The sequence below is a fragment of the Ctenocephalides felis genome, unplaced genomic scaffold, assembly GCF_003426905.1.
Source record: "Ctenocephalides felis isolate EL2017-DRISC unplaced genomic scaffold, ASM342690v1 CF-g0.4_SCAFFOLD_00845, whole genome shotgun sequence".
NCBI lineage: Eukaryota > Metazoa > Arthropoda > Insecta > Siphonaptera > Pulicidae > Ctenocephalides > Ctenocephalides felis.
The window spans coordinates 30,269,741-30,292,671 of record NW_020536999.1 but is presented as its reverse complement, the minus strand read 5'-3'; the positions used below and the strand labels follow the sequence as shown (position 1 = coordinate 30,292,671).

Sequence of the window (22,931 nt, the reverse complement as noted above, 5' to 3'; positions counted from 1 at the left end):
ACAAATGTGATTTTTTAACGTAAGTAATCAGTAATTTTTGATTGATTTCTTTACATAATTTTATTGTAAAAACAGTGCCTAGTGTTATTGTGCACAAAAGACATAGCAATTGCTTTCGTAGATTTGGCCTCATTATGTAAAATCATGTCCGTCATTATAATTGGACATAATTTTTTGCAAAAATGGGTCATTATAAGCAACATGTCAATATAAGCAATGTCAATATATCCAACTAGACAGCTGTTTTTTAAGGTATTTTATATGGAAAACAAACTTCCTAGTGCGATTACGTCATAATAAGCAGTTGTCAATGTATCCGGCGTCATACTAATCGGATTCTACTGTATATATAAATATATGTACGCACGCATGGGTATATAAATCAGCATATTTGTTTATTTAATACATAATTTATTTGCAAAATAGATATTTATATACATTATAAATAACCTAACCCTATTATAGCTAAAATACATTTAAATGTTAAACTAATTTAAAAACTTGTTAAACAAAATGCATCATCTAAACTTAAATTATAGTGGTAAGATTTCACATAGAATTTGAAACTGCTCATAATTTCTTTCACATAATGAATTAAAAATAATAAAAAAAGATAATTTCTAATTACAATCTTGAATGTTAGAATATATATTTATATCAAGGAAATAATGGTGCATGCACAAATATATTCAAACAAACCATGATATTCTTAATACGAAACATAAATAAAATTTTGATTTATGTGTAAAATAAATAATAACCACTACCGCCGCATGTTAAAACCATTTGTACCATCTGGTCCTGTCGGTTGTCTCACAATACACTCTTGTGATTTTGTGGCTGAAAATTGTATGTGATTATGATTATTCCATTGTGAATTTCTAGTGCTATTATCATTGGACATTGTGATTTCAGACTTGCTTTGACTACCATTTACACTGTAATAAAAGTAATTAATACATTAACAAATATACGCATCATGAAAATGAATAGTTTGAAATACAATTAAGTAAGTCATATTCTCTGATAAAGTATTATACATTAGAATTTATCATATTTATACAGTATAGACCAAAATCTTAATTCGATATTATTTTACCTGGGTTCATTTATTTCTTCCGGACTTTTAGCAGAACCTAAAATTCGTAATCTCGCCTCTGCATATTCTTGTTCCCTTTGTTGTAGTGTTTTAATTGGAGCTCTGGGTTTACTTTCTTGGATTATAGCACTGTGTGGACTTTTACTAGGTCGTTTGAGAATTTTGACAGTAGGTTCTGGTGGGTGCGTTCTATAGGCATCATCTCCCATTAAAATCATTTTCAATGGCCCCACATTCGTCATTTCTGTTATTTTTGAATCACCATTTATAATGCTATTTAATTTATTTTCTAGCTAAAAATGAATATACAGATCAATAGCGTGACAGCAAGATATAGGTTATGTTAGAACAAAAGTTGTAAAAACCGGATTTTGGATTAAGATACTATTTTAAAAGACTAAATATATATAAAAGTAAACCACATTTAGTTAATTTTACTTAAAACTTACACAAGATTCGTCGATTTCTTCCCAATTTTCATATACGTCTTTCTCTTGTCTGGCTGACATTTTGAAAAGAATGTTAGATTGTATTTCGTTTCGGTTTTATATAATTCCAGATTTTTAAATAAATCTATTCAATATTTAAGCAAACACATGCTACTACCACTTTGATACATCGTTCTAGTTAATATCTTAACAAAAATAATAAAATCGAATAACCTAATTAATTTAGATCTTAACATTATCCATTGTCGGATTCACCATGGTGCACTGCATGTATGCATTCTTCAGCCCAGTTTTTGTTTTTCTCTTAACACTTTGCAATGGTTTAAAATTCTAAATAAAATGGATGATGTTTTAAATTATTTCAAGATCCTTCGAGATAATATGAATGAACCCTATGTTTAATCTGATTTAGCTAACGGAATGCCAAGCTAAGGATAACAACGAAAACTTAACTGCGAATGTGATAATCAAAGATAAAATACACCTAACCGTAATAATTACTATGAAAAGTTGTATTTTAAAAGAATATATTACGTTTATTTACATTTTTCTTAATTTTTATTATTTATATTACTAAGTAAAAAATTAAAATATATCTTATTTGACAGTTTGTCAGGTTGTGTATACGTTGTGTATTTTACTCAATTCTACTCATAGATAAAAGAAGAGTCTGATTCTACTGTTCTAACATATTAGAAAAAGCTCATAAAAATATATAAAAAAAATTGATTGATAAACTGTTAAAAATCTAACCAAATACGAAAAATCTAATGAAAGTCTTCACTTAATTTAAAGTTAATTCAATCTTAACCTGTCTCACTCATATGCAATTTAAATCTGTAATATGATAAAAAATAAACTGATTGTTAAAAGCTGAAAGATGGAAAAAAAGCTACTTAATGGAACAGCTGACACTGGAAAGGCAGCAGGAATTGAAAACTACACGCATGAAAGCGTTAAAAATGAATCTACTTCAATAAATTTTATTAACTTGAAACATTATACTTTAAATTCTGGGGCTGTGTTACGAGGATTTTACCTTCTCATAGGCTTAAGTATCTTAGTTGTGTTGTACTTAGCTTATAGAGGACTGAGGTAATTAATAAGATGTTCTCACAACTATGTAATTAATTATAGTTTTGAATGCACACTAAAGTTTACTTTTTTGTGTAGTGTCTCAACACAAAAGAAAATACTTAATGTTAAACACTGAAATATAGAGAATTGTCAACTTTATAAAGAAGATTCTTGTAATAATTTTTAGATTAAGAAGATCTCGTATAGAACGCAGATATGGTACAAATAAAACAAATGATACTCAGGAATTAACACCACTTACCAGTGGGGATCATTGCTGATGATGAAGATAGCGATGGCGAAGACCAAACTATATTTGAATTACAACATATCTCAAACAGAAATTAAATATGAAATTTAGAATATAAAGCTTTAAATTGTTTATTATAAAATTTTCCAAAATAGTTTTGGTATGCAAGTGGAATTGGTTAAGCTGATGGTAATAGATAAATGCATAAAAAAGCATAAACAAAATATTTGCTAAACCTTTAGTATAATAAAATGATGCTTGAAATTTGTTGCTTCAATACTATTTTGGATTTTATTCCAGTTATTGTCACTAATCCAGTGAGTTTTTATTAGTTGTTTTATCTAATGTAAATAATGAATTATATTTAATAGAATGGACCATTTATTTCTTAATCTAATATAAGATTCTCAAAATACCAATATTTTTGTAAAAATTAATTAATAAAATGATTTAAAATCATATTCCATCATTATTGTTAAATCTATAATAAATCAAGTCACTTAAGTATTCTAATATATTCTCCTTAAGGGGGATAAGCTGCTAAATCAAATGTTAGCACATTACTAACAAGACAATCAGCAGGCTGGAAAGAAAAAAAATGCATATAATTCTAAACATAAAAATCGATATTCTTTTTTTTTTATTACCTCTGGTACAATGCCAACTAATCGATCAGCATGACAATAAAATTCTTCTTTTAAAGATATTACTAGAGTTTGCAAATCCGTTTTTGATTTTCTTATATAGTGAGCAACTTTTCCAATGTTTGTATTATCCAAAGCTGCATCTATTTCATCTAATACAAAGAATGGCGCTGGCTGGTAACTAAAATAATAAGCAAATTGAAAAATTATACTTCTATACAATTATTAGATTAAATAATTACGATAAATTTTTCTGCCTACCTGTGTATAGCAAATAACAGTGCTAAAGCAGCTATAGTCTTTTCTCCTCCTGATAAGTTGGACATAGGCTGAAAACGTTTTCCTGGAGCAACACAATTATAATTGACACCATCCAAATAAGGTTCTTCTGGATTTTCCAAACCTAGAAAAGCCTGGGCACCTGGGTTCTTGGCTAATTTCTGTATATATAATTTTGCACTATTAGTTAATTTATTATTTGCGATGCAATAAAATTTAATCATTTTGTAGTATAAAGAAATACAGAGTAAACTTATATATTTCAAAAAAAATGTCATGATATAATATATTTGATATAATTACTTACTTTATAAATTTCATCTATTTCATTGCTGACGTGCACAAAACACTTCATGAATTTATCGTGACGTTCTTGCTTGACTCTGTCAAAATCTAGTTTAGCTTTCTTAGTTCTTTTGCGAGCTGCTTCAAATTCTTCATTTGTCATCTGTATCTTCACTCTAACTTCCTCTAATTTTTGAGAAGCCTTAAAAAATGTTAATAAGATTATACATAAATTTATTAAAAATTTTAACTTTTTTAAGAATAAAATAATCTAATACTTTCAAGTTAGGTGCTTGGATTCTATGAATAGTATCTTCTAAAGAATTTACAGATTTTGTCATTTTATCAGTTGTTTTTTTAATATCATCTGGATCATTTTTTTTCCTTAAATCTCTTGCCAGTTCTGAATAATCAATTTGTATTCTGTAAAGTTGAATTATATTTAATGAGCTCACTTTCGACAATTCAAAAATGTAGTTGGAAATACCTAGATTCCTTTTCCCCGAAATTTGATGCTGTAGCACGACTGGTACCTTCACCATTTTGCAAAGTAGTATCTTGAGTAGCTACATCTTCTAAGGATCCACTCAAAAATGGGATTGCTATAGAATCCATCTAAAATAAAGTGATTTTCATTAATATACATGAATAAAATTATTATATAATCAACTATTACTTTGCACTGCATCAGTATATTATGACGTTCATTCCTTTTGCTATCAAGTTTTGATTCGATGGAAGACACATTTTTCTGTGCTGTAACGACATCTTTACTCAATGAACCAACTTCTCTGCGAGCCTTTAAAATATCAATATTTAATGAAGAAAATGTGCATAATGTAAAATTAGATTTGTAAACAATACCTTTCCAATTTCCTCTTCCATTGCATCATGAATTGCTTTTTTTGCCTGTTTCTCCCCTTTTAATGTATCTACTTTCTCTTTTAAAGCGTCAATATCTTGCCTTTGTTTTAATTCAGCCTGCTTACTAGTTTCTAGCTCATCTTCATCATCTTGTACAGTACGTTCCCATCTTTGCACATTTTCTAATAGAATGAAAAATTTTATTTAATATAAAAATAAAATAAATCATATACATATTATATATGAAATAAAATGGTCTTTTGCCAAACCGAAGGAGTTATTTAAAATTAATAATTTAAACTTCTTACTTTGAGTATCTCTAGATTTCTCAAACTCTAAATTACTCGTTATACGATCAATATGTCCTTCAAATTCCATTTTCTTCTTAGCCCGTTCTTGTTGAGTACGTAATTCTCTTTCCTCATATTGTCTTATATTATCCACTCCAATTTGTTCACAAAATTTAGCAAATACAACATCCTCAACATTGTTCATACTTTCTTTGATTTCTTGAATTTTCTGATCTCGCTCTAACATTGTGCGCTCAATATCAGCAATATTTGGCTATCAAAGCAAATAATGTAAAAAAATCCTAATTCATCAATAAAAGTATTGAGCCTTATAATACTTACTCCAAACTGATCCATTTGCTTTGCAAGCTGTTTGATTTCACGCTCTAAAGATTGAATTTGTTTTGACTGAAACAAAAATTAAGTATATAAAAAAATATTTATTCAAACAAAAATTGTATAGAATACATACTGTAGTCTCCTTATCATTTTTAGAATAACGCAATCTTGTTTCAAGTCCTCTAATTTGTGATTCAACTGTTGTGAGTTCACTTTCTTTTCGAGACTTTTTCATAGCTTCACGGAGTTCATCTGTTATTTTTTCCTTTGATATAAAAGATTTAAAATTAATATTTATATTATTATTAATCATTATGTGTTTTCATTGTATTCTAAAAATTTTAAGAATAAACTTTTTCATAGCTTCACGGAGTTCATCTGTTATTTTTTTCTTTGATATAAAAGATTTAAAATTAATATTTATTTTATTATTAATCATTATGTGTTTTCATTGTATTCTAAAAATTTCAAGAATAAAATGCAAAATATATTTTAATACTTTTTTGGCTTTTAGCTGTGCCATATGTTTTTCGTCCCATCTTTTAGCTTTTCGAGCAAGATCCAAACTGCCACCAGATATTATACCAGATTTTTGATAGAATGTACCATCTAATGCTAATGCCTAAAATCAAATTGCTCTATGTAATAATAGTTTAGGGAAGAAATATTGTCACTGCTATTAAATTTACATCATATCTGTTTTTGCCATCCAAATCATAAGCTACTTTCATAGCATCCTCTGGAGTCTCACATACTAAAGCATTATTTGTTGCAAAAAGTACAGCTCGTTCAATGGCAGGAGGCTCAAAACAAAGAACATCAAAGAGAAGACAAACATTTTTGGGTTCACGAATATTTCTGAGTAAAAATTAAAAGCTTAATGATTTTTATTAACTTTAAGTTAAAGAAATCATGTGTATAAAAACATAATATTTTCCTTAAATATATTATAAATTATTATATTTAAGTAAGAAAATTACCTTAATCGTTCTTTAAGAGGCTTTGCTTGAATATAATCTAAAGGCAAAAATGTCTCAGGTTCCAGACGTTGTTCTTTCAAAATTTGAATGCATTTTCTTGCTGTCTTTTCAGTATCAACAACTATAGCTTCCATATATTTACCAAGTACTTTAGTTACAGCAACATTGTATCGCTTATGCTGTGGTTGACACATATTTATCATACGATCATACTTAAAAAAAAAAAAACAAAGTTATATAAAAACAATTTTATATAGACTTATTTCATACTTACAACACCAGGAACTTCTTTCTTAAAGCTGTCAACTATTTCTTTCTTTTTCTTTCGTCTTGAATCTTCATGTTTATCTGTTTTGGCATCACCCAATTGTTCTACTATATTATCAAGTTCAGATTGCAACTCTTGCACTCGACCTTTTGAACTGCCTACATCACTTTCCAGTTCTTCTCTAATTCGTTTTTGTTCTTCCAATGCTTGCTCAGTAGTTCTAGAAAAATATGATAAAGTATCTAAAATATTATTATTTTCATAAAAATTATCAAACATAATCTTATAGTGAATTTGTATTAAAAATCTTAAGCAATATATTAATAATGGTGAACAAACTTGATATGCTCAGCTAGCTTCTCAATTCTTTTTTGTGCTTCTGCTTTTTCTTGTCCTTTTTGTCTATGCTGATTTTCTATTTGACTTTTTTTACGTATCTCATTGTCTAGTCTATCCTGGTCAGATTTTTGTACTCTATTCACAGAATCCAATTGTTGTAAGTATCTTGCAGAGCGCATGCTGCCCTCTTCTTTCAGTCTTTCATATTCACGAACCTTAATAAATATCGATATATTATAAATAAAATAAACCTATAAAAAATTTTCTCAGTATTTGCCAATAAAAAATTACCTGTTCTTCTTCTAATTTAACATCTTTTCCACGACTTTGTAATTCTCCAGCAATGTTGTTCTCATATTCTGCATAAGCGGCTTCAACACTGGCACGTTCATCTTCAAGCCCTTTGATGTCATTCTGATGAGCTTCATTTGCTTTTCGAGCTTGATCCAAAGTTTTCAAAGCGCTTTCCAATTTTTTTGAGTATGAGTCACTCTCTCCTTGGCTTTGATGAAATGTGGTCGCTTCTTTGAAATCTCTACTTCCTATGAATGTAGAAAGATTAAATTAAAACCGGTTTTGCTACATATATTTATGTGTGTCTATACACATTACCACTTCTCTCATCTCCTGCTCAATTTTTTGTAATTGTCTATTTACAGTCCCTTGCTCTTTTCGTTTTTCTTTTAAAATTTCTTCAGCTTTTTCCTTACTAGCTTCAGCTTTTTGTACATCAGCTTGCCGCGTTACCAAATCTTTTTCCAGAAGCTGAATATCTTGTTCATTATGATAAAGTTTGAATACTTGTAATTCGATTTGTTTATTAACCTATAATTCAAAAGCAAAAATGTTTATCTTTATAAAGTACTTTACAAAGAATTATAATTGTTAATTTATTACAAAGTCAAATGCTTACAAGATCTTCCTGCAGTTTTTTATATTTTTCTGCTTCCTCTTTCTCTAGTTTTGCCTCTTTTCTCTCAGCAGCAATTCCTCTTTTTTTCTGATAGGAACATTGTGTTTCCTCTTCAGCTTTAACCTTTTCAGCTCTGAATTTATCATATTCTTCTTTCAATGCACCAGAACTAAGATTTTGAATAATATTTTATTTAAAACCATCTGTAAATGATAATAATCTCATCGAACAGGATTAATGAAATAAATAACATACCCACTAATTTCTTCAAACAATGCTGTTCGTTCTTTAGGATTTTTCATTGCAATACTTTCAACAGCTCCTTGAAATACTAAGAAATTTTTGGCCTTTGCATTAATTCCCAAAAGTTCCAATTCAGCCAAATATTGAGTGTTTGTAACAGACTGCAAAGTATTATAAAATAAATAAACTAAATAAAATATAATTTTACTTATTAAAATTGTATGAATGTAAAATGTATATTTCACTAATTTTTTCTGCGTGCCTGCTTAATCTGATACTAAATTCTTAAATAGACCAGTTCTGAAGACACGGTTCAAATGTACACATGCATAACAAAAATTATGTATTTGAATTACCTGTCCATTGATTTTATACTCTGAAGAATTTCCATTAATAATTCTTTGAAACTTCTTCTCGCCCCCTTCAAGAAATTGAAAAGTAGCAGTAACAGAGGCACTAAATATAAATATTAATTTAGTACGTTTTGAAACATTTATCTACTGAAGTAACTGTCATTAGAGAGTTTAAGAACTTACATTCTTGAAATAGGTCTATTTATATTTGCACCATGTATTAATTCATTCAAGCGTTTTACTCGAAGACTTTGTGTTTTCTCACCCATAACAAAAGACACAGCGTCCATAAAATTTGATTTACCTACAAAACATATTTGTGAAATAAAAATTATCCACGATTACTTTATACTGTATTAGGTTCATTTATACCGGAGCCATTAGGTCCAATAATTGCTGTGAATTGCTTTAAAGGCCCAATTAGTAACTTTCCTCGATAAGATTTAAAATTTTCTACTTCTATACTAGATAAGAGAACTTTCAAATCACTTGGATGTTCATCTATTGCCTCCATCATTATTAAAAAATGTTTCTTAAAATCATGAATTAACTCAAATTAAGGCATTCAAAGGCAATTTTAATATTTGTCAACAAATGACGCCAGTGTCACTTTTCGCTCCGTTTCGGTTTCGACCATAATATGAATCCACAGAGATAAAGTGAGGAAAGAACTAAGAAGTTAGTTTGCTGCGACAGCAGCGCTCGTTTCAAAAGTATCATCCATAGATAAATAAAGAGTCAAATAGATAGATTCTATTTGAATTTCGCGCTTTAAATTGTACAAGTGGCCACAGACACATGTTGCTAACTTTAATTGCAAAGAAACTTTCGTGAATTAATATGTTCTCGCGTTAATTAAGACTTTTTAATTAAATCTTTGATTAGTTTTAATTAATTTATGCATCAAAACATGTAATTAATTTAGTAGATCAATTTGATATAATAAATTTATCGTGAAACGTTAATTAAAAGCCGAAAAAATGGATATGTGTGGAAGTGCCTTGTATAATTTGATAAGTATCTCTTTCAGGGTCTCCATTTTGAATCAATTTTATTATTAAACAATTCATTCACAGCGCCAATGTATCCTTTAATTATATACATGCAATTATCAATAGTATAATTTATATATGTGCTTTTGTAGGGTATTAATTCATTTACAGCGTCAATGTATCCTTTATTTATGAATATGCAATTATCAATAGTATAATTTATATATGTGCTTTTGTAGCTTATATTTGAGTACTTCCAACACATATCTCTTTGTATCGAATTCTAAATTCACGAAAGTCTCTAATATAAGTCGTGTGTCGTGTATTGTGTAAAGACGTTACTCGGACAATTGCAACAGGTCAAATATACTTGTAAAAGACTAAAGTTATGTAGTGGTTCTAAAGTAGTGATTTTGTGTCGAGTACTTGAGATTTCTGGCAGATGCTCTAGAGGTGGTTCCAGTAATGACCCAATATTTTGGGAGCTGCTGCAGAGGATATCTAACAATGTAAGTGCAAAGCATGTTTTATACATAACGAGTCAAAGAATATTTTTCTGGAATTATATACAGGTATTTATTGTACTATATCTGTTGCATCTATAGTATTTTAAATATTTAATATTTAACTTATATATGATATATATATATATATATATATATATATATATATATATATATATAAATATATACAGTAGAACCTTGATTAACCGGACTAATTGTTGTCGATAGGCATTCGGATAATCCAATGTAGGAAGAATAATGATGTGAATTTATCAAAAATAACAAATACATACATAGAAATTAACAAAAATCAATGTTTAATAAAAAATTAACATTTCCTTATGTATGTACTAGAGATGGGCTTATCATATCCGAAGCCGGATCGGTTAGGATTTGACTCCGCTTCAGAGAGGAGTTATATCCACTTAATAACTCCACAACTCCGACAACTTTGAAACATAATACTTGACACAAATGTGTTCTCTAGTGTGTTGTTAACATATCTAAGGATTTATTAAGACTTTGGAAATAGTTTACACATAGTTCAAACATTTTTGTTTATTTTATTAAAATAATTACTATCATATGCATTTCAATATGCATACAAATCTTAAATTGACAAAAATCAATTTTATACTTAGTTTTGAAGAGAAAATATAGAATTCTTTGAATATTTTTATTTTTATATGAAAATAATGCAGTGAACCTTATATATGAAATAAGAACAAATCTTTGTGTATAATATTTTTTGCAAAATAATAATACATCAGGTAGTTTGATTAGCATACTATTACTTTTACACAATTATAAAATCATAATTATGTAAAATTTTTAATACTAAATATTTTTTAGCTGATTGTATACCATTGAGAGAGCTCATTTACGGATAAACATTATTGTATACAGAATACAAAATAGCATTATTTTGAGACATTCTATACCTGGAAAGTCCTAAAACTGGCTGTTAGACCAGAAAAGGACCACTTCTTTCGACCCAAATCTTTGTATTAGTAAACAATCTCAAGCAAATATCTGCACATGTTAACAGATTTAGTATCAGTTTAGGGAAGTCGGATATGGCAAATCCGGTGAGACAACTCCACTCGGATAACTGCGGAGTGAGTTACCCATCTGTAGTATGTACATATATATTTTTTTAAATTATATTACATACATATACTAAACTGCAGCATAAATCGTGCAAAAATTCGGATTGTAGGTATGTACATACATATAACTCTGTCGCAGTTGGTGGTCCGGATAATCGTGAATCCGTATAACTGAGGTCCGGATAATCGAGGTTCTACCGTAGATATAAATTATATATTATATATATATATAGTTTTTCTTAATTTTGAATTTAAAGCAGTCAAATGATTTTGAAAATCTTTACTTCAACACAATATTGTTTGTCATCTTTAGTGAAACTATAATTTCAATAGAAATTCATAAAAAGATATTACTTATAATTTATGTTCTGAAAGGAGTTTCACAATTATTGACCGAGTTTGTGTTACATGCTACTTTTTATGTTTGTAACAATAATATTTCTTATTAATTATGTATTTAATGATTGTTTTTCATATTAAATGAAATTAATAAATGAAAATTAGTTTGGAAGGTGCCTTGAGAACTTGTCACTTTGTTATTCAATATCATTTATAAAGCAGTCTGTATATATTTTAGTGGAATATTTTCTGGCTCGTGCATTATTAATATAATTATATACATATATCTGCTGAAAATATTGTTTATATCATAATATTTGAGTCAATGTCATTTTTTACATAGTATACCTTATATAATCTATTTTTTGTTTATTCAACAACAACTATTATGCAAATAAAAGATTTTAAATTAATTTGGCAGACATATGTGTAAAAGACTTAAGTTCTTATTTAATTTGTTATGGGGAAAACATGTTGATTCAGTCTTTTTTTATTTATTCATACAAGTGCTTTTTATACATGTTCTAAATCAATAATAAACAATAAAGTTTGTACTTCTCGTATGTATCAAAGATATTGAAAGTTACATTATTATTATTCCATAAATAGTCAATCTGAAATTTTTTTGTTCTATAATAACACTATGAGCTTATTTTGTGTTGAATTCAGAATTCTTATATAGTAAATTTTTGTTACTAAATTATTAGTTAACCAATACAGCTTTTTGTATGCATCGAATACTTATTTGTTGAAGGGGTCCTAGCACCCCACCTTAGGTAACTCCTAAATTGATGGTATTTTGTTAAAAATTACAAATTACAAATTTACTTTGTTACAAAATCTCTTTTCATAACATCTCTTGTTCATTATTCTACAGAAACAACTTTTAGAATTACATTTCCAGTATCAAGAATCATGTGTTTTCCCTGTAAGGATATTGACTGCATGAACATTCTTATTTATGGATAACACGATTGTTGGTTTTGATCAAATTATTTCAAATACTCAAATACGACTTACTAAATTGTTAATTAAATGCAGCTTTTTAAAGTCTTTTATTTTATTTTATTAATTTTAAATTTATTTAATTATATTGCTGCATAGCTAAAAGATAGATTTTTATTCTTTTATTGCTAAAAACAATTTTGATCAGGACATGCAATCAAAGTTTCGAAGAGTTGACTTGAATGATTAGACAAATCATAATTTTATTTACAAGTTTATTATTCGATTCAAGTTGTAAAAATTATTTAACTCAATTTCTAAACGATAACAATCAGCTTAAAACAGTTTTGAAGTTTTCAATGTTCAAGTTTTTGAACATTTTTTATTATTTCATTTTACAGGTTTTATTGAATTTCTTTTATGGCTTTTTCTAATAATTTGTATATTATTCAAGTCAACTAAATTTGTTTTTGTCTCGATTAATTGTAAAGGTTTCACATGTTTTATCAAGTCGTATAAACAATTTTGATTCAATTAATATCATTTCATTTTATCGATTAATTAAATAATTCTCTCGAATAATTTTTTTTTCTAAGTCCAAATTCTCTGATTATAATTCTTTCGAATAATTTTTTTTTTCTAAGTCCAAATTTTCTGAAACCTTTTCAATTAAGACAGACGTGTTATTTATGCATGCTGTATTATCCCAAAGCCAACATTCGAATGAATGAGGCTCACATTGAATATTTCACAACGAGAAAATTTTATTGGGGCAAAGTTAAATATTTTAACTAAGTCCCAGTAATTTTTTCTCGTTGTGAAAATTTCAACGTGGACTTGATTTCATTCGAGTGTTGACTTTGGGAATTGGTGTGAGGGAACACTAAAAAACATAAAAAAGTTTCAACGCTGAACAGAAAAGAGAAAATTTGATCTGGGACTTAAGGGGTTTTTTTTAGGCTCTCCACCCCCTCCTTCCTCCTCCTCCTCTCTTCCCCCTTTTTTCTCTTTTTTTTCGCTTTTTTTCACATTTTTTTTCCTTTTTTGGTGTTGTTTTTTTCGCATGTTGTGGTTTTTGGGTAGATTTTTGGGTTCGGCATGCATCTTCCGCAATGTGTGTCTCTCTGCGTGTAACCTCTCGCATCATGAACCTCTGGTTGACCATCACTTGGTGTGTTCGTTTCAGGACCCTTTGCGCTCGCCAACAGCCATTCACCAGCACTGCTCCATTTTTTCTGCTTCAGAGTTGCTCGTCGTTGCCTTCAGCTGGACTCGATCCGTCTTACCTTGTGCCTGCCTCCAGAGTGATTTCACCGAGTATGCGGTCACTTAAACCGCTCGGCTATTTAAGTTATTGATGATAAAAGTTATTTTTATTCCTATATTGTATTAATATTGAATTTTAATAAAGAATATGTATCATACACATCTCTCTTATTCATCATCTGCCTCTACCCCTCTCTTTCCCCAGTTCTTCCTCTACTTTTTTTTTTTTTCTTTGTGTATCTCTCTTACAGTCAAGTGCAAACCTTGAGTTTTTCAGAAATATTCTAAGTGTCAAGGTCGAAATGCGACACCTGAATTTAATATTTTGAACTAATATTTGATAATTACGAAAAACTAGACATTCGATTTTTCAAGCCTATTTGAGGATTTGAACCATCAAACATTGAGTAACCGTAGTGGTAACTTAACGATCTCGGCCAATTCGTTACACAGAACATCTCCCATACTGTATTAATATTGGATTAATATTGCATTTGAATAAAGCATATGTCTCATACACATCTCTCTTATTCATCATCTGCCTCTACCCTTCTCTTTCCCCCGTTCATCATCAACCTTTGTCATCTCTCTTTTTGTATCTCTCTTTTACAGTCAAGTGCGAACCTTGAGTTTTTCAGAAATATACTAAGTGTCAAGGTCGAAATGCGCCACCTGAATTTAATATTTTGAACTAATATTTGATAATTATGAAAAACTATACATTTGATTTTTCAAGCCTCTTCGGGATTTGAACCGAGAAACAAATGACTACCGCAGTGGTCACTTAACGATCTCGGCCAATTGGTTACACAAAACCGTAGTCTTTTGTAAAAATATAAAGTGTTATTTTCAAACTGAAAGAGATAAGTTTCCTAAAAATGTAGTATGCCGAATGTGCGAATGGCCGAGGTCGTAAAGATACGGTTTAGGCCAGAATATCAATTCCAAGTTCGCCAGTTCGAACCCCATTTGACTGAAAAAAATATTTGGAGCCAATAATTTTTCAAACTGTGTAAATAAATAAGACATATAGATAGAATTAAATTTATTGAGTATCAGTATTACAAAAATCGACATAATATATATATATATATATATATATATATATAATAAATATATTTATAGTTAATTTATTAAATATATGATAATCGTATACAAAGTACCAGAATCTCAGAAATTAATACTTCTACTTACATTTTGTTAAATAAAATATCATTTTATGTTTATTTCATATTATATAAAAAAATAGTCTACAATATGTATAAATTAGTCCAAAATATGCTGTGTACAATTTTATAATAAAAGTAATATAGATATGAATTAATTATGAATCAAATATATATTTTATAAGCCTATGTAGCTAAGAAATCATTATAATAATATATATATATATATATATATATAATACGCATATATATACGTATATAGATATAATATATATATATATAATAGATGATAGAAAAAGTAGGAGGATAATTTTTAATAAATTCATATTTACGCCTGGTTAGCAGTAAACCAAACCTACTTTGGTGTAATTTAAAAATCTTATTATTTTCCGATAAAAGACAGTCTATCAGGAGCAGCCAAAATTGGCCAAAATCGTGACTTTCAAATGCAATTTTAAGGCACTTAATGAATGAAATTAATAATTTAATTAATGCTTTGTATAGACTAAAGCACAATCTTTATACCAAAACAAAAAAAATACTAATTTATCATCGTCTTCATAGTTAAATCAGCTTCAAAGTTGGCAATTTTTCAAACTTCAATTTGGTACCAAGGGCAGAAGAATTTTTTTTCCAAAAACTGATTTCATATTCGGAATCAGCGCCTCTAAAACTATCAGAATCGGTCAAAACATTTTGAAAATCGCGAAAAAAAATTTAATTTCATTAGTAAAATTTTGGTTTTGCTACCAACGATTTCGATTTTTCGCAGCGGTATGTGGATTTATCCAAAAACGGATAATATTTCGAAATCAGCGTCCCAAAATCAATCAAAACCAATCAAAACATTTTGAAAATCGCGAAGAAAAGCCGATTTTTTAAAAAAAGAAATCGATTTTGCAACCAAAGATTTCGATTTTTGCGGGGTGTGGTGGGTTATCCAAAATAGATAGCATTTCTGAAATCAGCGTCCGAAAATCTTTTGGAATCAGTCAAAATATTTCCAAAATAGCGAAAACAAATCTATTTTTTGCTAAAATGCTCATCAAAAGCATGATAATTTGGTCCTTTTCATCAAAAACACTTTGTCCAACTAGTTGTTGATTTATTTTTCCACTACTATAGGGAAGACCCAGGATTTATGGTTCCTTTTAAGGCAATCTTATAAGTCTTAAGCACCTGTAATAAAAATTAAAAATTATTCTAAGGATAGGTTTTTAACTTGATATTATTCAAATAAGTAAAAATGGCTATTGACTATTATGAAAGTTTTTGCCGTTTTATTTTATAAAATATTCAAAGATATCTATCCACAGATTTTTGAATAAAGTTTTTGCCGTTTCACTTTTATGAAATATGCAAAGATATCACGGTTTTTTAATACTCTTTTTAAACACATTTCACTCAATTTGAATATAATAAATATCAAAAACCTTATTCGTGCTATTCACGCTTATTATTATACGGATAATTATTATTACAATTACACAAGGAACTTGTTCAACCATGTCTCAGACAACACAGACTGTTGGTTTATTAACTTCCCGAAGGAGAAGTTTATGTTTTCATCAAAAAATCTGATTCTTTTCTCGACGTTTCAAGCCATTCTGAATCGAATGAGACCAAATTTGGAAAAAGTATGTGTGTGTCTGTGTAAACAGATTTTTTGGCGTAAATCGACGTTTTCTCAAAAATGGCTGGACCGATTTCAAAAATTTAAAAGCCATTCGATGTATCTCGATGAGGACTAGCGTTTATCAATTTTGCGCGACGATCAGCCAAGCCGTTTCTTTGTAAATAGCCGGAAATGTAAAAAATTTTCGTCCACGTTTTAGCCCGCAGTTCTGAATCGATCTTGAAAATTCAAAAACCGTTCGAAAGATATTGATTGGGAATCGTGCTGATTAGTTGTTGGTAGTGATCGGCCGGGCCGTTTTCTTGTAATGAAGTGTTAAAATTTGTGTTCACCATGAGAATTCACGGCGTATTCACTGACGTTTTTATAGACTTGCCCGTTCCCTATTGGTATATTGGTATGATTGGTATGCATAGATAAAAGAAGAGTATGTTGATATGATTGGGCATTTGGATGATCAGTTTGTAATTGAAAGTTGCAAATTAAATTTTATTGTGGCAGTTATCATTTTATTAGTTCATGAGATAATTTCTTTCCAATAATTCAATTCATTGTACTGTGGCAACCATGTCACTACATTTTAGGTGAGTATTCAAATATAGTAGTTTTAATAATATATATAGTAAATAAATGTGACCCAGATTATGTACAGAATGGCAATTCATATAGGGTAATTATTGTGTACTATTTTAGATAAAATAATAATTATGTACTTGTATACTCTCTTATCTAACCATATAAACTATCTTATACCGATCTATAATTTTTCACTCACCCGCGAGCACATATTAAGCATATGGATTTGGGACATCCACAGAAATGTATAAACATTTATAAATATACCTATAGATATCTATAAAAGTTCATATAAATTTATGAATATATAAACATATACAGAAATCTATAAACATAATCAGAAAATTTTAATTGTTCAAAAAGATTCAAGTCAAATGCTTTATTCAGCTAAATGAGAAGTTACTGAATAATATTAATTGATTCAAACTTTATTCTCAGTCATTGACGATAACATATAACAACATTCTTTAGTGTGAGTTATAATAAGATATTAATCTATTCGACAATATTTACAAAGGATATTGAACTTATGCCCATTTCAATCTATTATTGTGCTTACTTATTAAATCCGTGAATAAGAATTTTTAGCAGCAAATTTAGGAATTAGGTCCGCGAACAAAAAGCTTTTACTGTAAATGATTGCAGTTTAATAAAACATAATTTATTTTAGATACTATATTTCTATAAATTTATTTATAGTTTGTCATTTTTCATTATTCTATGGCAAAATTTCATACGTTCTTAGATGTTGACAAAATAATTTAAAATAACAATAAATAAATTATCTTAACGCTAATGATCAGTCTGATCTTAAAAGTCAGGTAATTATAAATATAATATATATATATATATTGTTTTTTTATAATAATTATAAATAATTAATACTATTTTGTTTTTGAATCACAATCAAAATATTTCAATTTAAGATTGATGTAACTTGATTTTAATACTTAAATACAAATCTTATGCTTTACAAAGATTCTTTGGCAATGTGCTATGTAAGAAAAAAAAAACTTTAACCACACAGTGTTGATATTTAAAGAAATTAACCCCATATTGCTTTCTGTAAGAAAAAATAAGTATATATTTGAAATAAAAAATCTTCTTTTATGAATCAGAATGCCTTTCAAGCTCTTTTTTATTATATTTGCCATTGGAAATGGCTCGACGACTATGGGTTTCCATATGTTTCTAAAAAAAAAATCATTCTAATTATTTATCATTTAGTTATTGAATGTAGTATCATATAAAGTCAAAGTACCTTCATTGAATAAGAGCTTGTGAAAGTTTTTTGACATACAGTACATGTTAATAAACCTGAAATTTATTGTAATTAAACTAGTGGTTTCTGCAATTATTATATATACCAGACATAATTATAACAAATTTTACCTTCCCCCGTGTGAATTCTTATGTGGTATTTTAACTTTTGCTTTTTCGAAAACGTTCGATTACAATAAGGGCAAGCACAAACTTCCTCTCGCGTATGAACTCTTAAATTTAACAGTAATAACATAATATATTTTCTTATTAGTATGATATAATAAAAATTATTTATTTTATTACCTTTCATGAGAGCTACAAGCACTTTTGTCTGCAAAACCTCTATAACAATATTGACAAAAATATGGCTTGATGCCAGAATGAATACGTTTATGACGAACTAGATTCGATCTCTGTACAAACTCCCTTCCACATTGATCACATCTATGACGTGGTCCATTATGTATCAGCATATGTTCTATGTATGAATCCCTTCGCTGCATTTTAATAATGATTAATAATTTGTTCATACACATCTATTATATAAATATCATAAAATTTCTAGTTAGTTATTATTTAAACAGAAGATGTTTAAAATACCATTAATTATTTTCTAACTTTAAACGTAAATTTAAAATAGAGAAGACATGCATATAAAATAATATACATACTGAAAATGATTTTTGACAATGCGGGCAAATCAGATTTAAATCACTATGTGTTTGCCTGTGGCTACTTAATCCAGATTTGCTTCGGAAACCTTTGTTACAATATTGGCAAAAGAATGTTGCTACACCTGGATGAAATGCTTCCATATGCTCTTTTCTGAAACATTAGTATCTATATGTATTTTCTATAAAAAAAATCAGTATATATTTATATATTCATATAACTTATAGAATAATAAATATTAATTTTATACACAAGTTCTAGAAATCCTTGAATAATAATTGACTTCAATAATCAAATCCAAACCTTTTCTCATCGGTTTCGAACCGTTCATCACAAACTCGACATTTAAATCCTGTTTTTATACTATTCAAATGCTTCATTTTTACATGCAACTGTTTACAGCGAAGGTTTTTAAAGAATTTCCCACATATTTCACAATTCTGAGGTTGAGAAGATTTCTGAGTGAGATGTAAATTCTGTGGAGAAAAAAGCAAATATAATTCTCATGCACAGAAATCATTAAATTATTGTATTAAAATATATTGAATTAATAATATTAACTGAGTTCAACTTAAAATTTACTTTCTAGCATATAAGCTATTTATGATAAAATTATAAAAAAATTCAACAATATTAATGCTTACTTTAAAATGATTTTTGAGAACTTTTTTACTACTACATTTGGTGCGGCATGTAGAAAAACTGCAATACAGTGATTTGGAACCTGGGTGGTCATCCTTGAAATGTTTTCGAATCTGATTCAAATTGGGATAAAGCATATGACAATGCATACATTTGTAAGAAGTACTTGTAAATTCCTCCTTAGATTCGTGTTCAACTTGCACATGTCTTTTCAAACAAGTCTAAAATGTGATTGAGATGTTTAATATCAATTAAATTATTCAATTATCAACATTACATATTACCTTACTGCTAAATATAGTTGTACATAAATAACACTTCATAAATTTTATAGATTCATCCAAGGATAAATGCTTTTCAATTTGATGCACATTTCGATTTTCTATTGTCCAAAACAAATCATTACAAAAATAGCATTTATAACCAATATCTGAACTATCACAGATTTCTGAGATCCAAAAATCATGGGAGCGTATATGTTTTCGAGCTAACATTTTAGAACGAGTCTCTGTCTTACATATCAAACATAAATATAATGGATTTTTATATTTTTTCACTACTGTTACATATTTTGAATTTAGTCTTACTGCTTTATCGGAAACAGATTCATTATTATTGCTGCATTTAAAACCATGCAATCTCTCTAAATGTTTTATATATTTATGTTTTTTATCAAAATTACTAAGGCATACTTCACATTTTATGCAGAGAGATTTCAGCACAATTGAACTATTGCTTTCTGACAAAGTATTTGTTTTATTTCTACAATCATGCTTGTCTATATTTTGGCTTTCTTTGTTATTTAAAGTTTCATTATCAGACATAGCATCATCACTAGTATCAGAAAATATACATTGGACCTCAGAAAAATTTATGTCATTATAACCATCTATTTTATAATCAACAACATCGCTAATCATATCAAAATTAGATTGAAATGATTTTTCAGATATGTTTTCATTTATTTCATTTTCATCTGTCTGGTCTTCTTTCATCGGACTATCAGAAACTTTCTCTTCGCATAAGCAATTTTTTTCTTTTTGTTCTAGACTTTTGAGACAGCCTTCATTATTTGCTGTTTCAATCTCTACATCATTTGCTTCTAACTTTATATTTTCAATTTGACAAACAGTCTGATTGAATTCCATTGAAGGATTTTGTATTAATAAATTGCCAATACTATTCAAACTTAATTTATGATAAGATAAATAATGATAAATTACTTTTTCCAAGTTGTCCATTAAACTAGTTAATATATCACCACATAAACTACAAGTAACTTCTTCATTAATAATTGTAAATAAAGTATTTTCAAAATAGTCAGATATTATAGTTTTAAAATTATGATTAAGTTTCAAATGTTCATATAACCATTTCTCAACACTAGATATATGTATTCCACAATATTTACAAACAACAAGACCATGAATATCCATACAGTGGTTGTTCAGGTTGTTTTTAGTTAAATTCATATTAGTGCATCCAAATGGACAATAAATAAAATGTTCAGTTCCTAAATGATTTTCTCTTTCGTGAATGCTATCAAATGAAGAATTACATTTACTGCAATGAAAATTTCCTGAACAATAAATGTCATGAAATTCTCTTGGGGCTTTGAAACTGTACAGATGTCCACAAAATTTACATGTATTATCAGTAGAAACTTTACAACTATCAACAACAGCATCACAATTTGGAATTATCTTTGAAATTTGGGTTCCATGGTAATCTAATTTATTCTTTATGTATTCCTTTATACCCATTTTATTAATGATATTTAATAAAATATAATTTTTTATGTTATGTTCATCTTTGTAATGCATATAAAAAAATATTACTGGCAAATGTTTATCGCACAACTTGCATAAGAACTGATTTTCGTTTTTTGGGTCCAATATTAAATGTGGAGTTTTCTCATTATCCTTACAAATGGCTGTTATTTTATGTTTTTGAGATAAATGCTCCAAATATATTTCTTTCGGGTATATTTTTTCTGTACAAAAATCACAAATCTTACAACCATGTACTTTTAAAATATGGTGATTTAGTACTTTGTAGCTTAAGAAGCATTCGTTACACCAAATACATATCAAGGGATAGTGTTCAAGGATTTCATGATTCTTTCTTTCATTTATATTTTCGTACGAATTATGGCAAAATTTGCAACTAGAAAAATTATGATAAACGATTTTGTGATAACTTATTTCCTCATCACTGCTAAAGTCTTCCTGGCATAAGTCACATAATATTTCTAAATCCTTTAACGAATTAGTACTGGACATTCTATAATAGAATGAAATATGATTTTTAATAAACTAATATATTTGATAATTTATTTATATGAATAACTCATACATTAATTTAAGCGATATTTTTTAAATATAAAATATTGTAAAACCGATATTTATATACAGAATATATTATTTACATGGTACTACAAGTCAAATAATACACAGACATCAATTTTCTGCGTTCACTTAATATTTCACACAAGCATTTTTTAATCAGTTTTTATTAATGGTATGAGGGCATATTAAAAAATTCAACGCAACTATGTCAAATGTCTGAAGGTGCGTCCACACCTAACGAACGAACACGAACGAACATAAAAAAACGTACCAGAACGAACGGCAACAGCATAGTGTGGACGCCACGACGATCACGAACGAACATAAACAAACATGGCGAACAATGTTCCGCAACTTGTCGGTACATCAAAGGGAATTGTTCGTTCATGTTTGAACTCGTATGTGCAGTGTGGACGTCTCAACGAACGCAAACGAACATTTATGTTTTAATAATTTTAATAATTTAATAATAATTTTTTTAAATTTAATAATAATGTTATTAATTTAATGTTGAAAATTTTAATAATATTTACTTTTAATTATTGTGTACAGTTTGAAAATTTGAATAAATTATGGAATGGTCAAATGACGTAATTTCATCATTCATAAATGAAATAGAAAAGTTTCCTATAATATGGGAGACTAAAGACCCTTTTATAAATATTAGAAAAAAAAACGATGCTTGGGAAAGTGTAGGCAAAACGTTTGGGATGTCAGAAGCTGCAGTAAAGAAGAAATTGCAGTCATAGATAAAAGAAGAGTATGATTGCAGTCTTTACAAGTAAATATCAAACTTGTTATC

The 22,931-nt window shown here is 28.2% G+C and overlaps 4 protein-coding genes across 4 annotated transcripts; 1 reads left to right on the top strand and 3 right to left on the bottom strand.

Moving 5' to 3' along the window:
* Positions 1-579: 579 nt before the first annotated feature.
* On the bottom strand, positions 580-1,741 carry LOC113363581 (SUZ domain-containing protein 1-like). Its single transcript, XM_026606074.1, has 3 exons — positions 1,549-1,741; positions 1,100-1,392; positions 580-938 (listed from the first exon to the last, which is right to left on the bottom strand). The coding sequence occupies exons 1-3, from the start codon at positions 1,606-1,608 to the stop codon at positions 764-766; spliced, it is 528 nt and encodes a 175-aa protein (XP_026461859.1). The 5' UTR covers positions 1,609-1,741; the 3' UTR covers positions 580-763.
* A 476-nt stretch (positions 1,742-2,217) lies between these two features.
* On the top strand, positions 2,218-2,906 carry LOC113381926. Its single transcript, XM_026620575.1, has 2 exons — positions 2,218-2,643; positions 2,813-2,906. The coding sequence occupies exons 1-2, from the start codon at positions 2,429-2,431 to the stop codon at positions 2,904-2,906; spliced, it is 309 nt and encodes a 102-aa protein (XP_026476360.1). The 5' UTR covers positions 2,218-2,428.
* Positions 2,907-3,245: 339 nt separating this feature from the next.
* On the bottom strand, positions 3,246-9,276 carry LOC113377438 (structural maintenance of chromosomes protein 1A-like). Its single transcript, XM_026617760.1, is given in 24 exon segments — positions 3,246-3,458; positions 3,523-3,700; positions 3,781-3,959; positions 4,106-4,285; positions 4,362-4,506; positions 4,571-4,698; positions 4,760-4,882; positions 4,948-5,129; positions 5,256-5,511; positions 5,580-5,645; positions 5,710-5,841; positions 6,076-6,198; positions 6,266-6,434; positions 6,557-6,768; positions 6,831-7,044; positions 7,164-7,378; positions 7,455-7,645; positions 7,648-7,705; positions 7,776-7,988; positions 8,077-8,245; positions 8,332-8,480; positions 8,676-8,775; positions 8,856-8,976; positions 9,045-9,276. Coding segments are annotated over 24 exon segments (3,708 nt in total). The 5' UTR covers positions 9,190-9,276; the 3' UTR covers positions 3,246-3,398.
* Positions 9,277-18,309: 9,033 nt separating this feature from the next.
* On the bottom strand, positions 18,310-21,267 carry LOC113363496 (zinc finger protein 93-like). Its single transcript, XM_026605991.1, has 8 exons — positions 20,066-21,267; positions 19,784-20,002; positions 19,443-19,615; positions 19,139-19,292; positions 18,771-18,964; positions 18,597-18,697; positions 18,466-18,521; positions 18,310-18,395 (listed from the first exon to the last, which is right to left on the bottom strand). Exons 1-8 carry the CDS (start codon positions 21,251-21,253, stop codon positions 18,312-18,314), a joined length of 2,169 nt encoding a protein of 722 aa, XP_026461776.1. The 5' UTR covers positions 21,254-21,267; the 3' UTR covers positions 18,310-18,311.
* Between the last annotated feature and the right edge of the window lie 1,664 nt (positions 21,268-22,931).